The 23,221-nt window shown below is 37.6% G+C and overlaps 1 protein-coding gene across 3 annotated transcripts in view; it reads right to left on the bottom strand.

Moving 5' to 3' along the window:
• The window catches only part of LOC124883773 (cGMP-dependent 3',5'-cyclic phosphodiesterase), a 259,776-nt gene extending 240,739 nt beyond the window's left edge, over positions 1-19,037 (bottom strand). The window contains exons 1-2 of one of the 3 annotated variants that reach the window (XM_047391094.1): positions 18,899-19,037; positions 18,312-18,452 (exon numbers count right to left, since the gene is read on the bottom strand). In XM_047391094.1, the coding sequence (XP_047247050.1) occupies positions 18,312-18,370 (59 nt within the window). In that variant the 5' untranslated portion in view covers positions 18,371-18,452; positions 18,899-19,037. The other 2 variants (XM_047391095.1, XM_047391096.1) reach the window with 2 other exon arrangements.
• Positions 19,038-23,221: the final 4,184 nt, after the last annotated feature.

Consider the following 23,221-nt stretch of genomic DNA (forward strand, 5'->3'; position numbering starts at 1 on the left):
TTACCCACAGCTTTCCTTAAGAAAGCTTTGCCTGTAATAACATCTGATTTAACTCAAATAATAAACACGTCCCTTTTGTCAGGTGTTTTCCCCCAGGCCCTGAAAACAGCAATTATCAAACCTCTATTGAAAAAGAGCAACTTGGACAAGCTGCTACTACAGAACTACAGGCCTATATCAAACCTCCCCTTCATCAGTAAGATAATTGAAAAAGTTGTGTTTCAGCAGTTAAACAACTTCCTAACAATGACCAACCGCTTTGATGTCTTCCAGTCAGGCTTCTTCCTCACCACAGTACAGAGACTGCTCTTGTCAAGGTGTTCAATGACATCCGTATAAATGCAGACTGTGGAAGAACCACAGTGCTGGTATTATTGGACCTTAGTGCAGCATTCGACACTGTTGATCACTCCATTTTATTAGAGCGCCTGGGAAACTGGGTCGGCCTTTCTGGTACAGCACTCAACTGGTTTAAATCCTACTTGAAGGACAGGGACTTTTTTGTGTCAGTAGGTAACTTTACATCAGAGAGCACAAAAATCACATGTGGCGATCCCCAAGGGTCCATCTTAGGGCCCCTCTCATTCAATATCTACATGCTCCCCCTAACTCAGATTTTAATAAACAACAACGTAAGTTATCATAACTATGCAGACGACACACAGCTATACGTTACGATGTCACCAGGTGACCATGAACCCATTCAAGCGCTGGGTAAATGCTTAGAAGAAATCAATGCATGGATGGGCCTAAATTTTCTTCAGCTGAATCAAAACAAAAATGAAGTAATAATCTATGGACCAAAGGAAGAGCATTTAAAAGTTAGCACACAGCTTCAGTTAATACAGCTAGAAACCACCAGTCAGGCTCGAAACCTGGGTGTAGTGATGGACTCAGACCTGAACCCTCAGAGGGAAATAAAGGTAGTAACTAGGTCGGCCTTCTATCACCTAAAGAACATCTCCAGGATTAAAGGACTAATGTTTCAGCAAGACCTTGAAAAACAAATTCATGCGTTCATCTTTAGTAGAATTGATTACTGCAACGGTGTCTTCACAGGTCTGCCTAAAAAGTTGATCAGACAGCTGCAATTGATCCAGAACACTGCTACCCACGTCCTCACTAGAACTAAGAAAGTGGAGCACATCACCCCGGTTCTAAAGTCCTTACACTGGCTCCCTGTAGCTCAGAGAATAGACTTTAAAATACTTCTGTTAGTCTATAAATCACTGAATGGCTTAGCACCAAAATACATTACAGACTTGTTGTCAGTGTATCAACCACCCAGACCTCTCAGGTCTTCTGGCTCAAATCTACTCTGCACACCCAGAACCAGAACCAAACATGGAGAAGCAGCTTTTAGTTCTTATGCTCCACTAATCTGGAATAAACTCCCAGAAAACTGTAAAAGCACCGAAACCTAAGTTGCTTTAAATCAAGATTAAAAACTTATTTGTTTAGAGTGGCCTTTGACTGTGCCATCAAGGCATAATTAGTTGCGTTTTCGGTCCAATTTTCCTTTCATTTTCTTGTCCATCATTCTATTCTCTTTATTTTATTTAACTTTTTTAAATTACCTCTGTTTGATTTTATCATTTGATTTGTTTTTCTGTGTCTGTATCTGTGTTTATTTGCTTTGTGATTGTATTGTAATTGTATGGACAGCGCTTTGAGTGTCTCATTGCTGAAAAGCGCTATATAAATAAACTTACCTTACCTTACCTAGTCTGAAATTTACAAACTAACAAGCTCAGTCAAAAATAAGGTCACATAAATTCCTCAACAAGCAGCAACAACGATCATTGTATTTTATTTAGCTGCAGAAATTCTGATGAAAATGTTAGCGGCTTTGCTGTTATAGATTAAAACAGAGATAAAACTAACAGCTGAATCTCCACTTGTTCCTGTTTCCATACAAACTAGTATTAGCAATGTGCAGCTAGAGGCAGCAGGAAGTTAGAAAAGCAGTCATTTAAAACTTCCATGAGACATTGCTTTAAAAGGTGTCTCATATTTGTGATATTTGGAGGATTTTGTGTATGTGTTCATTTATAGTTCTTAGTATAGGCATTGGTAAGGATGTTAGAATAAAAGAGAAAACGTTAAAAAACTCCAACAGCAATGTGTGTAGTGTACAGTCAGTTTGTAAGACACCAGTGCTAATAAAGTGGAAGAAAAAAACCATAATGGGAATCTAACCTGGTTTTCTTAGTGTAGCACTCCTCTTCCTTTACTAAAAGACAGTGTAAAATAGTTATCTTTCCACCAATCAGCATAAACTAGAGATTAACAAGTTAGATCAAAGGAAGCAAAAACTGCAACCAACACTACTATTGATTACCCTACATCAGTGGTGTCCAAACTGCAGCCCACGGGCCATTTCCAGAATCTTGCAATGATTTGGTCCCTGATTTGGGGCCAAATAATTTGGAGGTGTGGTCCCTTGATTACAATTGAAGTGGTAAAAATTTGGCCCACCAGCACAGGGGGTTGATGCAGATGAAGATTTATTTTTTAGGGCGACATTTTCACCGATGAGAGCCCTGTCAAAAAAGATACAAACAAATTTTATATATTTTATATAAAGATAAAATACTAGTATTTGCAACTTATTAACTAAATGTTTTTCTATCATTTTAATTTCATAGCAAATACAGACCCACAATCATCCAGTGAATTATTCAAAGGCAGACTTAGGCACACCCATTCATTAAAATTAACTAAATTAGCTAAATTAAAGTATTTTCGGAAGAAGAGTGTCACTTTCTTGTTGGTGACAACAGACAAAAAATTCTAGACCAAAGAAATATATCGCAATCAACCTAAGAAATTGTAAAATTGTTTACCTTTCTTTTAATAAGGAAGGACATGGGACTCAGCTGTACAATGAAATAAAGATCCCTTTTCTATACAAAAAAATAGCATTTACTTTATTCTTATGCAGGTAAAAACATTTTTTAAAGTTAAATTAATTTTGTGTTTTCAGTAATTAAGAAAATATTTAATTTTGTTGGCCCACAAATACTTTTAGCTTGATGACTTTGCACAAAATGAAGTATAACCTTCGACCAACTTGGATTGACCTTTGGTAACACCTGCCTTTCTTCTATCTCCAGATCTGAGCAGCCTTCACCTGTCTTTGACCCACCTGTCTCCCATCTTTGTATGCATAGTAGGTGGGATTTCAAAGCCTGAAATGTGAAGAGTCAGGGAGAGTCAGGGAGGAGAACAGTGAACAGGCAGATAGAGTCAATAATCCAAACAATCTCATCAACAGAGAGAAAAATCAATGAAGAAAAAAAACAATAAAAAGTAAGCCAGTGCAACTCAATGAATGAAAAACAGACAATTTGTACAGATCAGACTTGTGTGCAGTGAAAAGGGTTGCTGTAGGATTACGTATGAGGAGCCTATGCCGTGATGTCAGAAGATGGATTCCTCATGTTAACATGATGCTAATGTGCAAGCATCACAGAACCTCTCCCAACAGTTACAGCTGTGCAGTGGGCGGATCAATACAACCAATCAACAACAAAAAAAGAACCCCCGCAGTCCCTCCAACCCCTCCACCCCTTCAGTTCTGGCGTTTTAACAAAATTATAATTAAATTAAAATTATTAAAATTAAATTATTTGTTCATTTTGTGGTGTTTGTTATGAATTTTTTTTAATCTAATGTTGGTGCATCTAAAAACTATTTTATATGGGTCTAACTTTCAGAAAATAAGGCACAGTTAGAGTAATGTACAGTATGCCCCAGCATGTAGTACAACTCCAAAAATTATAATATTGTGAAAATCATCAATATTTTAGGTGAAACACATATATTATATACTGTAGATTTATTACACATGGAGTGAAATATTTCAAGCCTTCATTTCTTGTAATTTTGATTATTATGGCTTACAGATATAAAGAAAACAAAATTGTGTGAATAATGCATGAGATAAAATAAAAAAAGTATGTTTAAATCAGAAATGTGAGGCTTATAAAACGTGTGTAATTTTGTTGCACTCAATATTTGGTTGGGACTCCTTTTGCATAAATTACTGCATTAATGCAGCATGGCATGGGCGCGATCACCCGGTGGTCCTACACTCTTTTTCTCTTGCTCTTGGTGGAAGACACGCGTTTTCTCTCCCTCCCTGCTGATCCCTGCTTCAGCTTTTTGTCTGTATTATTCTCAGAGCCTCGCTTTGCATATCCTCCAAACTTGTAAATTATGGATTTGGTCAGCTGGACTCTCAACGTAATTCATCAAAAATTTTTTTCAACGGGAAGACAGGGTAAAGGAGACCCTCTTGTCCAGACGGGACGTTCTTCTCTGGATACACAATGGATTCTTGGCAGTAGTGGAAGATTGTGTACCTGACTACGATGTCGGTCGAGGACGTAGAAAATGTGTACATATTTGGACTTTCGATAAGAGGATTTCTGCTTTTTGGAGTTGGTGGTTACCTGACTTATCGAGTGATTTGCAAAACGTGGGCAGCTGTTCAAAGCATCCCAAAGCTGCCTGCGATGTTGGATGGAGTCTGTAGAGCGATCAACACTCAGACTGAAATGTTAAGAGAGCAGAATCGCAAGCTGGACACCGCTGCCAGGCTACACGAGAGCGCATGCGCGCTTACCTTCAAAACAGAATGGTTGCCAAGGAGATTGGTGCGTTCGATTTAATGGACTGGGAGATTTTACACAGGTGGTGCACAGACATAAAAAACTGCCGCTTGCATTAGGACAGGACGAACAATAAATCACTTACCATCTACAGACGTTTAAATAAAAACGCTAAAACAACTGAACTGTCAAATTTTTAAATTAAAAGAAATCAAAACTTAACCACAATGCAGAGAACAATAACTTCTTCAATTTCATAACTTTTCATCTTTATTAAAAAAAAAAGACGAAACGTTATGCATCAGAAAACGGTTTATCATTGTTTCATACATGGCAGCTCTTTAACAATTTAAATATATATATATATATTCTACATTGTCAAGTGATTCTAATTTCTGCCTTATACAGACAGCCTATTTACATTTTAATTTGTTTGAGTTTGGACTTTGCTGAGAGAGAGAGAGAGAGAGAGAGATATGCCCCCAGTGCTCCCCCAACCTCTAGCTCAGTACCAGCAAGAATTTAAAACTACTTTCACCCCTGCCCATGCTTGTTTATCTGTTTCCATGCCCAGTCCTCTTCCTGAGCGGAGTGTCATTTTGTTGTTGTGCATAATCATTTTGTAAGTTCTTTCCATTTTTATTAAAACATTCTTCACTTTAATTCTGCTCTGTGTGTGAGTCCTTCATAATAAAACATTGCATTCTGTGCTCTCCACTCTTTCTCCAAACTATGGGACCTTGATTTCCAGATGAAAAGCAAACTTTACTTTCATCCCAAAAGAGGACTTCAGACCACTGAGCAACAGTCCAGTTCTTTTTCTCCTTAGCCCACGTAAGATGCTTATAGTCCATCAGTAGGATTCATCCGTGCATAGTGGCTCTTGATGCACTGACTCGAGCCTCAATCCACTCCTTGTGAAACTCCCAACTTCTTCAATGGATTTTGCTCTCAAGGCTGCCGTTTTCCCTGTGGCATCTTTTCCTACCACACTTTTTCCTTCCACTCAATTTTCCATTGAATACAGTACTCTAAACAACCAGCTTCTTTAACTATTACCTTTTTTGGCTTACTCTTCCTGTGGAAGCTATCAATGACTATCTTTTGGACAAGTGAAAAGTTAACAGTCTTCCCTATGATTGTGTAGGCCATAATGTTATTTATGAAATTCAAAAAATATTTCTTATTGCTCTTATCTAATATTCTAATTTTCTGAGTCTGAATTTTGACATTTCATTATCTGTAAGCAATAATCATCAAAATTACTAGAAATAACAGCTTGATATATTTCACTCTGTGTAATGAATCTGTATATGAGTTTCACTTTCTGAAATGATTGACAAATATCTTAACTCTTTCACAATATTGTTGTACTTCTATGTGTGTCGCTTGCGATGTCACCTTGTTTTGTGTATTGCTTTTGGTATTGCCAGGTTCTCCGTAAGGAAAGTAGGTATTGGCTGTTATAAAAAGTTGCTAGAAGTGTGCAATAATGTCAGAGGAGTGAGAATGTAAGCAGAACTACAAACATTTCCTCTGCCAATTCTTTTTGTTTTTGGTCTCTGAGACATGTAAGAAAGATGCATGCTTTCTCGTCTCCAAAAGTTTCCACTAAGAACAGAAAAGGTCACCAGATTACTCCAGACGGGTCTGAATTCTTGCTAAAAAAAGCAACAAAGTAAAAACGTTGGCAACAATTTTGCTACGCCACTACGGTCTTGCTTTTGTTTCCATACTTAAAGATCACCTTACCTTTTTAGGCTTAAGGTTCAGTTATCTACAGTTTATGAGTGCCCCCCAACCGCACAAATGGTAAAAAAACTGTATTTAACAAAAAATAAGTTGGGCTGCCATTATTTAGAGCCCCTCTAAGCATTTGGTATTCTGAGGTGAGAAAATCTTTATCAGTGTAGCCAGAGCAACTGCATAGTATAGCATGAAATTAAGTACTGCTATTTGTTTAGCATTTCTGTACACACAAATACATAAATACATAGTGTCTGTAAATTTCAATGGTCATGCCATGGGATTTTTCAAGATATCCTGGTTTAGCCAGAGATACAATTACATATGATACAGTATGAGAACTATTAGATAATGGAACTTTATTTCCTTAAAGCAGTGTCTCTTTGCATACCACTGAAACACAAGGCAGATACGCAACAGTGCGGTAGGAGTAATACTAAACCACAGGTAAAAACGTTGGAGCAAAAAAAAAAAAAAAATGTATGAGCGTTTATCAAAGCATCAAGAGAACTGAACGAACTGTTCTTTTACCAAACCAGATTATGATAAATATCTCTAATAAGAGCCACAAAAAACAGTAGCAATGATAAAAACAAAGCACCAGAAGTAAAGGCACACACTGTAAATGAAATCTAAACTTAATGAACTCCGTTAAACGGAATGACAAGATTAAGCACAGTGACATTTTAGGCATCTTACATGCAAATATAAACTCATAAATTAAAGCTATTTTGATGCAAATGGCAAACAATATCAAGAAAAAAAGTCTCTGCTGTTTGCAACGTGAAAATTCATTAGCGCTGTCTGCATGTTTTTGTGTGCCTGAGAATTTCAAAATTAAACATAATTTTTTTGGAGTCATTTTATATCATTGAAACTGATTCTGATTCTTCTGCTGAACCTTCAAAGTGTCACTTCACCAACTACCATGCGGGTATGTATAAAAAGCTGCATAGGAGACCAGAAACTGGATGATATTTATAACTTAATTTCTAAATGATAAGTTGAACATGACAAAGTACTTTTTAATTATGTTTCATAATCTGTGCATGTCCCCACTGCACAGGCTGCAAGTAAGCAAATGTTCATACCTAAGTTGATGCTCAGAATCATTCTGTTGTCACAACGCAACAGCACTTCGCCTACACCCCGTGTGCCACACAAATGAATGCAATATTGTACTACTAACCCTCCAGTTTAACTTCATGGGGGTGTACATATTTGTAGCCATGGATAAGAACTCAAATCTAGATATGGCTGTCTGATCGACTGCTGACTGGGAAACAGCTGCTCCCACACACATCTATCCCCAACGTGTTTACTCACAAGAACATGTAAACACACACACACACACACACACACACACACACACACACACACACAGAAACACCTGTCTGTGCCAACAGTTCGCAGTGATAAGAAGGCTGACATGAGCTGCAGGAGCCGAAGCCAGGAGCTGTCAGACTCATTTGCCTGTGACACCTCCACGCTCCCACACAAACACACACTTTCAATGACACTGTTGGCATCAATTTATTTCCTTGCTGCCATTTTATGGTTCCATGACTTTAACCTATAGTATTAAAAAAAAACAAAGGGTTCCATAGTTTTTAACCTTAGTCTTAATGTACATTTTCTAAACATGTGTGGAAATTACACGAGGAGAAAGATGGCATCTGAACCTTCTTGAAAAACACTTTGAAGCTAACATACATTGGGACATGAGGGGACAGGAAATTATGTTTTTGGATCCAACTATGTCCTAAGATCCTTTGCCTCCCTCCACCTTCAGCTGGCCAGCTAAGCAGCGGTTTGTCCTAAATAGAGATTTATTAGCCGGTGTGGAACCATCTAGAGAAACCAACCCAGTTCCGGAAAGAGAAGTGAACAACCGCACATGCTGGACCAAAGTAAGGTGTGTTTCACCATGAAAACTTTTATCAATTGGTTGTTGTTATCTTGGTGGCTTAAAAACTTCTATTCTTCTTCTAGGGGCTTCTATTCTATTTTTTTCTGCTGTTTTTTTCTCTTTCATAGATTAGAGTGGTGTAAAACTCTGAAATAATGCTATGAAATAACCCTCCTTTTAATTTCTAAATGACTGTCTTTGGATGACTTTTTGTTTCTTATCGAGCTTTAATAAGCTTCACTTAAGTCTTATTTTAATGGTTATTACACCAGCATTGATAAGTGTTCTTAAGATTTTGTTTATTTTTTGGTATTTGTATAAGTTGTTTTTTTTTAAGCTCAGTTAATCAGTAGACAGTGGATTCAAAGTAGATGCTAGAATTGATTTTTCCTACATAAGCTTTTGTAAAAGTATTAACATTCCATGTTCTCCTTAAAGGTATTACACAGATGAAGACACAGAAACCTCATCTTCTGTTCTTAATAGAAATTAACTCAATTCAGCATTCGTATTTGAGACTAATTTATTTATGCACTTTAATATAGTTGAGCGTCACTTATATCACAATATTTCATGTTAGAGGAAATATATTCTGCTATATTAAGGCCTTGTCAGAAGAGATAATACAAAAAGTATGCCGCCATCTTCTTGGAGGACTACTCACTTATTTTTTTTCTTTTATCATTAACAGCCTCTGTCACTTTCTATAAAAGTTAGTGAAGGCCCTAAAAGACCAGTGATTTATATCAGATGCGACTTTATGAAACGGCTGTCTTCACGGCAGATGGAGACAGCTGTATAAAATCTAATTACACAGATTTCACTGCTTAACATCAATGTTAAATGGCATGTAACTAAATTGACACATCCATCTCCTCTTTTCGAGCTAAAATCGCACACACAGGCACAGGGTAAAATATGTTACTTTGTGTGGAATTTATTGAGTGCACTGAGATGAATCCACTTAGTTTACAATCAAAGAATCAATCCTGTGCAGTGGGTAAAGCAACTAAATCCCTGACTGAATTAGGCAGGCTCCCATTCAAACTGACATTTAGGGTGTTTGATGTTTTCTCCTTACAAATCAGGGTGCTCCTTTTTAGCTTTTCAGATAAACATGAACTTAAGAAATATATGTTTCTCCTGTCACAGTCTGTATTTTAGCTGTATCTAGATGTACAAGAATAGTCCACAACCATGAGAAAATGTGTCAGTGCTCTCCAGGAATCCTCCACTTCATATCTAACATGACTTGTTAAAGGGTTTAGTCACATGTTCAGGACAAGCAAACAGAGGAAAATGGATGGATGGACATTAGGATCCTAATGATGCACTACTGTTGCACTCAAATTGTATTTAATTCTTTGGAGGGAAAAAATAAACAGATAGCTGCCCATTATTATGTGGACTGGCATGAATCAGGTAGAAAAGTTAGAACAGTGCAGCTATGCAAGTTAGTTCTATTATGCCACACCTACAAAGTTGTTTTCTTTTTCTTTTATTTGCAAATGTGCCTAAAAGCTAAAATTGCAGCAACCTTTTCTTGGATGACATGCAGAGCTGTATCCTGCAGCAAGAAGTCACAAGAAGCTTTTGACACTTGTAATTTAATTTTGAACACCGTATATCAACTGACTATGGAATAAGAAGAGTGGCAGTTTTTGATATAGGCTACATGGGCAGATGCTCAGGGTGGCATTAGAAAGGGGAGGTGCACAAGCCCCAGATGATAAAAATATAACTTTTCAGTCAGCTGTGCCTTTTTATAACTATTCTGCATGTAGTTCAGTAGACCTCCCATGCTTGCCTTTGAGAATAGGGAGACTGTTGATATCATGATCTCTGTGAGACCCAATACATTTTATCCCCTTCCCAGAATCTCAGATAATGAGGGGCTTGCTGAGGGAAAAAGTACTTGATTACATTTAAGAAAATACAGTGTCCTTCAAACTTCTTAAAAGCCCTGGACTAGATGTGTAAAAATCCTTGAAATAAATTAAGCAGCTACATATTTAAACACTGAAAATGAGGTCCAGTGTTCAAGTCATTTATTCAGTGGAGAAACACCAGTTTTCTTGGGTTTAAAACTATGAAGAGAGGCCTATTTTTCTTAGCCACTTTAGGTATAAGAGAACATCCTACTCAAGAAAGACGTGTTGTCCTGCATAAGTGAGGAAAATAATAAAATAAAACAGTTACTGGCTTGAGCCTGCCCCTTTCTACACTCAGAGCAACAATTAAAGAGTTCAAAATAACTAACTAAAACTGTAACACAAAAACGATGGACAACGGTCCAAATTTCACCCTACCAACCAAATTGCACCTAAAAAAACAAAAAAAAACACTTTGATATAGACACTTTTAATGAGTGAAAACTAGACTGATAATTAGCCATTTTCAGTAGGTGTGAGGTGATTTAAAACTGATGTCAGAGAATGCACAGAGCTATTCAAAAGGAGATTGTATTTTCTACAACAGGCTTATCCTTTACTAAAGTTTTTCTGTTTTTCAGTTTGAGTTTTTAACCTCTATTTGTCCTGAAATATGTTAGACTTGGGAATGTTGGCAGCCTTCTGGAAATATTACAGTTAAGAAAAAGGTCTACATTCTTGTGTTGATAACACCCTTTTTGTAATAGTCGCTAATATGAAATGCTAAATCTAGTTTATAATATCAAATCTGGAATCATTTAGTCTTTGTCTTAAAATAATAGTAAAGGCCTGTATTTTGGCTACCATCCTCACACAGTGCTGCTCCTAGTATAAATATTTAATGACCGCTCACGGGAAGAAGGCTTGAAACAAATGTATTCAGTGCTGTTTTTACTTCGTCTTATAGCTCTTAAAGAGAAATCAGAATCAGCTAAAATCAATAGAGGCAGGTCAAAGTTTTAGAAAAACCAGTGATCGGAAATCAGCCAAAGTTCTCCTGTGTCCATTTCTAAGAAAGGAAGAGTGATGGATGTAAACAAATCTCCAAAGCTCTAAAAGCTGCACCAATGACTTGCATCTTGGGATCACTAAGCCCTAACAAAACTGACATGTTAGCTACATGTTAGCTGGCTGTTTGGGAGTCATGTTAGGGAGCAGGTTTTCTGTAATATCATTATGCAAGTAAACACGAAGTTTGTTGAATTCTACTAAGTTTTAACTAGGACCGTATCCTTTAGTCTGGTGAACTAAAAATGAACACTACAAGATGAATTCATGGAAAGGCCCCTTATGCCCACTGTTAGGACAAAGTCTGTGTTGTTTGTCTTTGCAATTAAGAAGTATATAATAAACCAACTATGAAATATATTTAATCTGTTTGTTTTACATTTTAAAACATAAACTAATGAATAAACAGAAAAAGTATTAAATTATAAATATCGGCCTGAAAGGAATTATAATCCAAAATTGACATCACTCTGACAGACAAACTGGTAGTGAAAGAGTCAGATTTTCTGCCTGTAATTTGTCTGAGTCATTGTTGACTTTGGTTTTCTAGCACACTCTTGGTGACCTCTGACTCATTAATACAGAGTCACATTTTTATTCCCAGTCGTTTGTCATCTGTACCGATGATTCAGTGAGAAGTTTCACCTCAGCATTGCAAGTTACCTCATTATATTCAGTGATATAATGGCAGCAAGAGAAGGTTCCTAACATTTTTTTTTAAATTCAACATGCTTTGTATGTCTAGATTTTTTGTAGGACATAGGCAGATTACTGATTTTCTGTGGCTTTATTCAAATTATTCCAGTGTCCAGAGTGGAAAATAGGTAAGGATGCTGTTTATTCACCTAATTAATTAGTACCAAAATAGAAGCAGAGTAGTTCTGGAGTTCATATTCATGTTTTAGTAAACAGTATATTTTTTTCTAACTTGCAAAGATTATGAACTTGTAGGCAGCGTGTCGAAATATTCAAAAAGCTGTGAACAGAAAGCTTTTAAGCCATTTTGTCAATACATAAAAAGGCTGTGGGGCATAAGAAGTGAACACAAAAGGTTTTTTCTCCTATTTTCTATAATCTTCCTCTTCATTCTCGGTCCCTTACCTCTCCCTCTCTCTCTGAGAATATTTTAGTATTGATGAGCCCATTACTGATGATAACACAGTGCAAAATCAGCATCTTTCTTTTCTCTCTCTCTCTCTCTCTTTCTCTCTGTCTCCCTCACACACTCACACACTAATCAGAGGTCAGGTTTCAACTCCGCTCCTGCTGCTGTTGCTGAGCACTTGTGTGCATTTCTAGGTGAGCGTGTTCGCTCAGCAGGGGGCTGGGCAATCTAACTTTCTGGCATCAGTCCAATAAACTGCAATATTTTCAAAGCTGAAAACCACTCACGTACGTGAGCCCACTGGCACACAATTACAGATTATGAGGGTGATGTGTGTTGGCTGTAAAACATTATCCTCAATAATAATAACACAGTGGATATTATCTCAAAAAGCCCTTAGGAAGCATCCCAAGAGGAGAGGACAGCACAGCCTGCTAAATATGAACCCTTTCCAATACAAAGGGAAACCCTGAAACCCAATTAAAATACCGAGATTTTCTACAATCATATGAAATTATTGCTTCTTTCTGTGTTTTCTCAAAGTAATGTTTTGACAGTTTCATTTGAATGGCCAGAATCATTCCAAATTTTACTACAATTGAGTCCAGGAGCTTCAATACAGTTCAATTATTAATATTAGTGGTATTAGTTTTCATAAACAGATAACTGCAAACACCTTGTTGGATACTGTGCCCTGAAATTTGTATAGTTAAAGAATATCTTTTTAAATGTACAACCCCTTTTAGGTACAACCCCAATTCCAATAAAGTTGGGACGTTGAGCAAAACATAAATAAAAACAGAATTTAATCATTTGCAAATCCTGTTCCACCTTTATGCAGTTGAATACACTACAAAGACAAGATATTTGATGTACAAACTGATAAACATTGTTTATTTGCAAATATTCACTCATTTTGAATTTGATGCTTGCAACACGTTCTAAAAAGGCTGGGAAAGGGAAAACAAAAGACTGGGAAAGATGAGGAATGACAAAAAAAAAACCTGTTTGAAACATTCCACGGGTGAACAGGTGAATTGGAAAAAGGTGAGTGTTTGGGTAAAAAAGTAGCACCACAGAAAGGCTTCACTAGCAAGGATGGGGTAAAGTTCACCATTTTTGAACAACTCCGTGAGCAAATAGTCCAACAATTTAAGAACAACTTTTCTCAACGTACAATTGCAAGGAATTTAGGGATTTCATCATCTACAATCTATAATATCTACAAAAGATTCAGCGAATCTGGAGAAATCTTTGTATGTAAGCAGCAAGGCCAAAAACCAACCTCTCTCTGCACATCAGTGAACGCACCATTAATGTTGAAAGTACATTCAGGTTTTGGAGTAGCAGATGCTGCCATCCAAGCAACGCCTCTTTCAGGAAGGTCCTTGCTTATTTGCCAAGCCACATTCTGCACATCTTACAACTGTGGCTTTGTCGTAAATGTGTGCGGGTACTAGTCCGGCCTGCCTGCAGTCCACACCTGTCTCCCATTGAAAATGTGTTGCGCATTATGAAGTTCAAAGTACGACAATAGAGACACCGGACCAATGAGCAATTGAAGTACATCAAGCAAGAATGTAAAAGAATTCCACCTAACAATTAGTGTCATCAGTTCCCAAAAGCTTATTGAGTGTTAATAAAAGGAAAGGTGATGTAACACAGTGGTAAATGTGCCCCTGTCCCAGCTTTTATGGGACGTATAGCAAGTATCAAATTCAAAATGAGTGAATAATTGCAAAAAACAATAAAGTTTATCAGTTTGAACATTAAATATCGTGTATTTGTAGTGTATTTAATTGCATATAGGCTGAACAGGATTTGAAAATCATTGCATTCTGTTTATATTTACGTTTTACACAGCGTCCCAACTTTATTGGAATTGGGGTTGTAAAAGAATTGATCGAATTATTAAATAAAAAAAACAATTATTTAGAGATACTCATTTGCGTCAAAATTTATATAAATCGACCACATCTTGTTTTCGCAAACTCAAGCAGCAGATTGACAAGCAATACCAGAATAAATGAACCGTTGTTTCCCTATCGGCTTCACACAAAACCAACAATTTACATTATCATCATCTATTAGTTTCTGAAGGTAGTGGTTAGTTGGATGGAACTTATGAAGCATTTTAAGAGAATCTTCCTTTACTTTGTTGGTTAAAAAAAACTTTTGTGATAAAAGCCAGACTTTGTACCAGCAGATATTTTCCACAAAGCTCGACGCAACGCTCCGTTCTACTGTGGTATAAATCAATCCAGGAAAATGTTAATCGGCTGACGACTCAGTCGGCCACGAGCAGCTCTTTAATCAACACAATGATGCACCTAAAGAACCTTGCAGACAGGATTTGTTTAAACAAAGATTGTAAACAAAACAGCTGACGGTCAGTCAGCAACCTGTTGGAAGCTTGAAAAGTTCATGCAAACAAAAGGTCAACCTGCATGTGTCTACTAACTGATATTGTAGAGCTTTGTGAATATTTGTAATAAAAGGAATGGCTCCATAAAATATAAATTCAAACATTGAAATCTCTTGAAATCAGCAAGAAGCTTTCACTTTTGTAGGTTAAAATTTTATGGCTGCTCTCCTCGCTCAATCATAGCAGGTATGTAATTGCACAGGCTACATGCATGGCATCTGCTCTCATGTATTTTGTGCAGGCATCACACTTAATTTCATGACCTTCAGTGATCACTGCCACTGTCGCTATATCAAAGCGGCTCTAGCATAAGGGAAACAGGTGAGACCAGCTACTGAATCTAATTATATTGCAGGGATCCCTGACTGAGGCAGATTCATTATTCTTTTAAAATTCTGCTTATTTGCCTGCAGGACAGACCAACAAATGTTTGGTGTAAGAAACTCAGGCTTCTATTTGGATGGGTTAATGTAACCCATTATTCCCCAGGGATTGAATTTAAAACGCGAGTTACATATTTAAGGATTTCATACCTTCTATTTACAAATTTGTTGAATCTTAGACATACAGAAGACTGAACTTTCAACCATTTGATTACTTTAAAACGTTAAGATCCAGAAATGTTTAAAAAAAAAAAAAAAGCCAAGGGAATAGCGTAAATTGCATAGATCCTGAGTGAAACTCATTTACGAATTATCTGCATACTGTTTGATCAGCCTCATGTTTGATTTCTCAACCACTCAGCAGCAGGAGAATCGATTTAATTACCAATCAATCTCAGCAGTGCTCTACTTTATTAACTGACGTTAGGATGAACAGGAAGCATGGCCCTGACATTTAACAGCTCATTTTTTTCCCCCGACAGGTATCCCTAAGAGGCCTCCTGACAAACATTACATTACAACGTTCAATCAATACAGTCAAATTTAGAAACAACAGTGTTATTGACTAGCACAGAGTGTATGGAATGGTTGTTTGAAATGTTTTCAGCACAGTAGGCAGAGTTGGGAATCCTAATAGCGTGCTTTGCTGGATCGGTAGATTAATAAGATGCATTGAATGAACCTTGAAAGTTAAAGCTTGGATCCTAGAATGCTGTCAAAACCAAGCTGAACACATCGTAGTTTCAAGCTGAAATATATATACACAGGTACATCTAAAAATATTTGAACATGGTAAAAAAAATTCTGGACTTTTTATCACTTATTTCAGAAAGTGAAACTTGTATATTACATAGATTCATTAAAAATAGAGTGAAATATTTCAAATCTTTATGTTTTGTAATTTTGAAGGTTATGGCTTAAAGATGGTGAAAACCCAAAGCGTCTTAGAAAATTAGAATATTACATATGAAAGAAAGTTCCTATACATTTCATTGTTTACATGAAACACCAATGGGACTAACTGTGCCCTTTTCCACTGGCTCTTTTTCAATTCAGTTCAATTCAAAAATAATGTATTAATCCCAATGGGAAATTAAATTTTAGGCGGCGCAGCTCCATCTTACTCGGTCTTGCTCCAGTCAGCACAGTAACCCGTTATGTTTTCATTCATAGCTGGAGCTATGGTTTGAAGACAAGCCTCTGTCAAATTAATCTGCGTAAAACTATTAAAAAAAATAAATACATAGAAAATAAATACATAAATAAACAAAATGCAAATAATGTTGTATTACTGTATATGCAAGAATGTCTTATATATGTTTTCTCATGTATAAAATGATCCACTGAGATAATTATCTGAACCACAGCCCAGCCAGAACTCAGGCGTTCTGATTTGACAGAGTTGTGGTTGGAGAAGCGGAGAGGAGAGATGCTCCAAAGTTTGCCTGAAGAAGTTAAAATCTTGGGATTTTAACTTTTGTTAAAAAAAGGAAGCTTTTTGTCTCAGCCATGGCAATAATGAAGACAAGGACTTTAAAGAGCAAAACTACTGACTTTTGACTGCGGTGAAGTTAGTTTTAGGTTGGATATTGGATATTCAGGCTCCGCAGATTCAGCAGGGTCTTCCTCCCATTTGATCCAATGCAGGCAGTCTTGATTACAGGCAGCTGTTCTCTGCCTGGTCTCTCCTCTTGCAGACACTGGTTCGCTTAAGGATCATCAAATTTCTGAACCAAACATGCCGTTTCATGGTGGTATTGTTTTGTGTGTTTTGGTGGAAAGATTTGTGTGTCTGAACAGCTGGTTTTATGTGTGATCAGCTGATTTAGGATGTTATTAATGACAGCAACCCGCCTGCATGTAGTTCAGAAACCTGATGTGTCCTTTTTCTTTTCTTTCAGCCTTCGACAGGGTTTGTGATTTGTAAATAGTAAAATTATCTTTCGGTTTGATCTACTCCGGCCATTGTGGTCCTTAATATTATTGTAATCGCTCTTGAGTATTATTAACTTTTCCCTGCACTACCTCTTCGAAAACCTTCTAATTTCTCCTGGTCCCATGACCAATCAGTGAACAGCAGTCTGTTCATGTCACATGTAGTCCCTACTCTGCCCCGGTCGTACCGGCTCAGGTGCAGGGACCAAGAAAGTAGGTACCGGCACGGAAAAAACAGTCATGGAAAAGCTCGTGAAGCAGTCCGAGTGGAGTGGAGCCGTGGTAAATAGAGCCATTGGAAAAGGGACATTAGACTGCAGGATCACTTGAGCAGATAGCTTGATTAATTAATAGGTTCAGCTTGTTTTTATTTTTGCTATTTTATAAAGAGGAGACCAATTAAAACCAAAAGGTTAATAAGTGCAAACAGAAAGATTACTTGAAAACTACTGCTATGTTTATCGTGTGTCTGTTTAATATTTTTGCATAAATTCGTATCTCAAAAATCTTTTCCCTTAAAAAAATTGCCTGAGTAAAATAACCATAATAGGCATTATAAACAGATTCCTGTTGAATAGATTATGTATTATAACGATTCTGCCTGGTGTAAATTCCTGATGTCTCAGAGAGTCTTTTAAGAATAGGTAACAGGTTAGTGAAATTTAGCCTTTGCAACCAACAAATTAACCAATTTCCCACCACTTTACACATAAATAACATGTACTGTGACTCATAAATGAAGCAATGCCTGGTATCTTAAAACATGCATATTGCTATTAGCTATAACGAGTGCTTAATTATAGGCAGAACCCTGTTGGTCACTGTTAGTGCTGGATAATGTTGGCTTAAAGTCAGCTCTTAAAAACAGATTTTAGCAAGACACTTTTCACGGGCAGAATTCAATTAAGAGTGATAAATCACTGCAAATGGATGTGCTTCTGTAGGAATATTAGAGGAAGATCAGCCACTGTAATGATTCTCTGGAAGACACAAAGGCACGATAAGGTGACTAAATTATCTGTGGAGCATATTATACAGAGCCACACTGACAGAGCATTTCACAGCCAGCTCACAACACATGGGGTCTTCAATCTCGCTGTCAGTGGAGGTGATGACACCCAGCAGGTCACACTTACTCACACAACTACACCCACTCTGCGTTTGGCTCTTAGCTACACGCCGTGTGAATGTTAGCAGTGCGCTTTTAGATGTAAATACCTGAGCAGGTAAGCAGAGTTATAAGACAGACTTACATCTCAGAGGACGGAGGCTGACTACGGCAGAGGAGCGCGTGTCCGCATGCCTGTCCCATCGCGCATCCTGCCCGGCGCCTCCTTCTCTAGCCCGGCTGCAGTAGAGGGGGGAGCTGGCGGGAGAGCAGCCTGTGTGTCGATCTGTCGAAACAGGATATGCGTGAGGATGGGTAGATGATGACTGGGTGTGTGCTTCCTCGCTTTCTCTCTCCCGGTCCGCCTGCCTGCCAGCTTTGATCCTCTCCAGCTCCGAGGACGCGCAGGGATTGGTCGGGACCCGGTAAGTGATATTCGAGCCGCGGTGAGCGAGCATATAACAGTTGAGCAGAGAGGCAGCGGCCGTTCAGCTCCACATGGACGCATCAACACTCACACTAAATCTCAGGCACGATCACATTATGTTTCCCCTCAAGACATTGCATCCAACCCAGCTCTGAAAATTGTGCTGTGAATATTAAACTTTGACCTTGTACCTTTGCACTTCAGCTGCGCTTTTTCTGTTTGTTCTTCACACGGACACTGTGCATTACATTCGCCGCAAGACAAGACCTGAAATTGATTCCTCTCCCCTCTGACCAAGATCTTACCTGCTCAATCCGACGAAACTCAATAGGAACCACTACTCTCCACTCCAGAGTGCCAATCACGAGACGCAGCCGGTCTCAAGGTCCATCACACGTCCTTTACCATATATGGTGTTTTCACACTGACGAAAGAAACTGTTAGAACTTGATTAATTAAACTCTTACATTTAAGTTCGGATTATTTTACTTACCATCTTGCTTTAAATCAATCAGACTCACAACATATATAGCCACTTACCACTTTAGATAGGCTACACCTTGTTAGTCATGGGTTGAACCCCCTACCAGCTTCAGAAATGCCCTAATTCTATATGACATATTCAACAGGGATTTGGACACATTCCTCAGAGAGTTTGATCCATATTGACATGATAGCATCACACAGTTGCTGTAGCCTCAGTTGTAATTGTTTACTGACAGAAATAGTATCTGGTATGTTCTTGTGTAGTTGTAGCCCCTCTTCCTCAAGGTTTAATTGTCAGGGTTTGACATTTTGGGACTGTGTTGGTTTTGTGTTTGATTATTCTTTCAGGTATTTTGATGTTAGTTTTGTTCTCCCTCCTGCCTCCTACTGTTTGCAGTTCTCTCTCCCCTCGCTCATAGTTCCTTTAGTTGTTTTCTTATTTATCACTTAGAATGGTTATCTCTTTTTTATGATTATTATTATAGTTCTCTGGTTTAAGTCTCTATTCTTCTAGTCCCTCCTGATAGGTTAGTTTTAGTTATTGTTTACATTTTGGTTTGTATGTATTCTAGTCCTCACGTTCTCTGCTTCCTTTCCAGTTATTTCAGTCAGTGTTGGTTTAGGTTTGTTTACTGTATTGTTTATTAGTCCCTTCTCCCATGGGTTAGTTTTGTATTAGTTTCACCTGCCCTTCAGCCTCCCTGTTTGCCTCGTCACACCTGTCCCTAGTCCTTTTGATTGCCTGTCTATTGTTTCTCTCTCATGTCTCTCTGTATATTAGTTGGTCTGTGTTCTTAGTTCCTTGCTGGTTCTTCTTGTTCACTACCCCTGTTTATGCTCAGTTTTACTACGTTACAGAACTGTGTACACATGTAAGTTTTTGGCTCAACTCATGTTTGTACCTGCTGTGATTACGTTACATTTTGGAGACCTTTGATTAAAGAGAAGCCTTCCTCTCATCATGCTGGTGCACTTTGGCCCGATCCAAACCCAGACCTTGACATTAATGAATTAAACATTCAGAGATTATACTGCATATATTGAGTGAATCTTTGAGTCATTGCTGCTTTCTATAATCTCAAACCAGTCTGCCCTTTCTTCTGTGACATCAAGCAAGCACTGTTTGCACAACATCAGATAATTGATTGTGTTTGAAAAGCAATGTCTGAAATTCTCCAACCAGTCCATCTAGTTCCAACAATCATGCCATGTTCAACGTCACATAAATCCTCTATCTTCCCCAGTCTGATGCTTGATTTAACCTTCAGCAAGTCATCTTTGCCCATGCTGTTGGCTGATTTGTTGTTAGTACTAACAAGCGATTGAACAGGTGTACCTAATTTGGCCGGTGAATGTAGTTCACCCTCTATAAAGCAAAATGTCTATTGCTAAGTATAATTAGTGCACTTAACGTATACCAGTCTTTGTGTTTTCTCCTGTGTTTCCATACACATATCTGCTGGTCTTTTTGCCTCTTCAGCCTTTTGGACCATTCCAGTTTTGACCGTTTCCCATCCAACTTTTTTGGTACTAGATGTGGCCATACTGACCACGCATTATTTCTGACCTCCAAGGAGGATAACCAATGATTCAAAGTACTTTTTTAAGTTCTACTCATGGTCTACTGTAAGGAAAAGTCGGTCATATGACTAAAATAAATAATACCTACCAGCACAAGGTCACTTAGAGTTATTTAGGCTTGACTGGGGACATCAGATTTTGCAAGGGTCAAATTCAATTCAATTCAATTCAAAAATACTTTATTAATACCAAAGGGAAATTAAATGTTGTTATAGTTCATATTATGAAGGTTTCTTCAAAGAGCCGTTGTAGATGCTGATGGCTGTGGGCAGGAAGGATCTCCTGTAGCGCTCCGTCTTACAGCAGATCTGAAGAAGCCTCTGACTGAAGACACTCTGTTGTTGTAGGACAGTCTCATGAAGAGGATGCTCAGGGTTCTCCATAATGTTCTTCATTTGATGAAGAATCCGTCTTTCCACAATGATCTCCAGAGGTTCCAGAGGAGTCCCCAGAACAGAGCCAGCCTTCTTTATCAGCTTGTTGAGCTTTTTTAAGTCCCTGGCTCTGATGCTGCTTCCCCAGCAGATGATGGCAGAAGAGATCACACTTTCCACAACAGACTTATAGAAGATATGCAGCATCTTGCTGCAAACACCAAAGGACCTAAGCTTCCTCAAGAAGTACAGTCTGCTCTGTCCCTTCTTGTAGATGGCTTCACAGTTGCATCTCCATTCTAGTCTGTTGTCCAGGTGAACACCGAGGTATTTATACTCCTCCACCACCTCCACTTCTTCTCCCATGATAGAAATAGTTTTTGACTTATTCCTGTTTCTCTTAAAATCTACAATCATCTCCTTTGTTTTAGTCACATTCAAAATGAGATGATTGTTTCCACACATGCCACAAAGCTGTCCACTACCTTCCTGTACTCAGCTTGGGTATCAGAACCAGAATAAATGAAAAAAACGATGCAATACAAGGTTTTAGATTACAATATAGAATTAAGTTCAGGTAGGTGTGAGATTTTGAGTATTTTTATGACTATTTGTCTTTAAAAATCTTGAAAATAAATTAAGCAAATGGTTATAGTGGAAAAATTCAAATAGGTCATCTTGTTTTGTTTATGTTTTAACTATGTGTTCCGAGGTCAGCTTGTTGTCAATGAGATGTCCGGTTCAGACTAGATCTACTCTTGCAGCTCAGCATGCCCCACTTAGAGACGCCTGGAATGCAAGGCTTTCTGACATGAATGTAGTGTTTACCCAAGAGAAGATACCTCTCTTCTCTCCGAGGTGTCACATCATGCTGACCTCTTTTGGAAATCGGATGCTCAAGGTCTGTTTTATCTACCTGTCTCTGTATTGTCATTTACTGTCTCAGTCTGTGAGGGGTTATAAAACTCTGTGTTTTCCTGTTTACAGTCAGGACGGGCAGACTGAGACACTGGTTTGGTTATATCTTCTGTTCATTCTCAATTCTTGTGTAGAATTTCATAAAAATGCCACTTTGATTCTCACCGTTCTCCTTGTTGAGTGAGTTTACTAAGGTGCATTTGTTTTCGCCATTAACAATGGCTATGAATTTTTTATTTTTTAGTTTTTTTACTGGTACAAACTGGAAGTAGAAAGGACAAAATGGTCATTTGTAGGGATGACGTAGATGGAATAGGGGTACAAATTGCTGAAAGGGTGAATGCAAATCAGCTGCATCATTCCCCAATGTTAAATTAGCAGTACAGCCTGTATCATGACCATCATTTCAGCCAACACCATAAGGAAGTAGTAAGAAAAATATTTTTCAAGTCTAAGCAGTAAACGATACAAGAAATGTTAATAATTACCACACAAAGCTTACAGTGTTTTACAGCGAGTGAACAAGAGAACATTTAGAATGAAGCACCTAATTCAGTTCTGTACAAGTCAGAAAATAACATCTTCTGCAATTATGATTGTTTGGCTATTTGCAACTATTAATATTTAACAACTATTAACAAAATAATTATTAAAGTTAGAATATTAAATTTTTTTGTCAGACTAATAAATCAGGGCACCACCAGATCAGGAATCAGCCTAATATGCCATGGTATTGTGAAACAATAGCGGAAAGATGTAATTTGGATACTGGCAATCTCAAACAGCAAGCCCTGCACACATATGGAATAAAAACACACCAACTTCTCTAAAATTTAACAGTTTATTAACAAAGATACTTCAACTCCAAGTTAAAATATTTCAGTCAACAAACTCTTTAACTAGTGTCGTAACACTCAAATAAAACTACCAAGCAAAATGAAGGAATGAGGAAAACTAATGAACTATATGCAAATAAAGGAAAAAATGGAAACCAATAAAAATGATTCAATGATATCATAGTTCAGTGTGGATATTTATGCTCAAAAACCAAGGTTTATTTGGAGGAATTTGGAAATGAGGGGAAATTAGTTTTGCAACTAATTAAGGCAACAATTGGTATGTGTTCAAACAACCAGTCATCATGCAAATCAGAAGGGCAAGTAAAACATTATTTAAAAAAATAATATTTTAAAGAATGATTTGCTGCACTAGAAATCAATAACCCTTTTGGACAATTGATTTTTAATGTTGTTAACTAACCATCACATG

Source organism: Girardinichthys multiradiatus, chromosome 18 (assembly GCF_021462225.1).
Source record: "Girardinichthys multiradiatus isolate DD_20200921_A chromosome 18, DD_fGirMul_XY1, whole genome shotgun sequence".
NCBI classification, from domain to species: Eukaryota; Metazoa; Chordata; class Actinopteri; order Cyprinodontiformes; family Goodeidae; genus Girardinichthys; species Girardinichthys multiradiatus.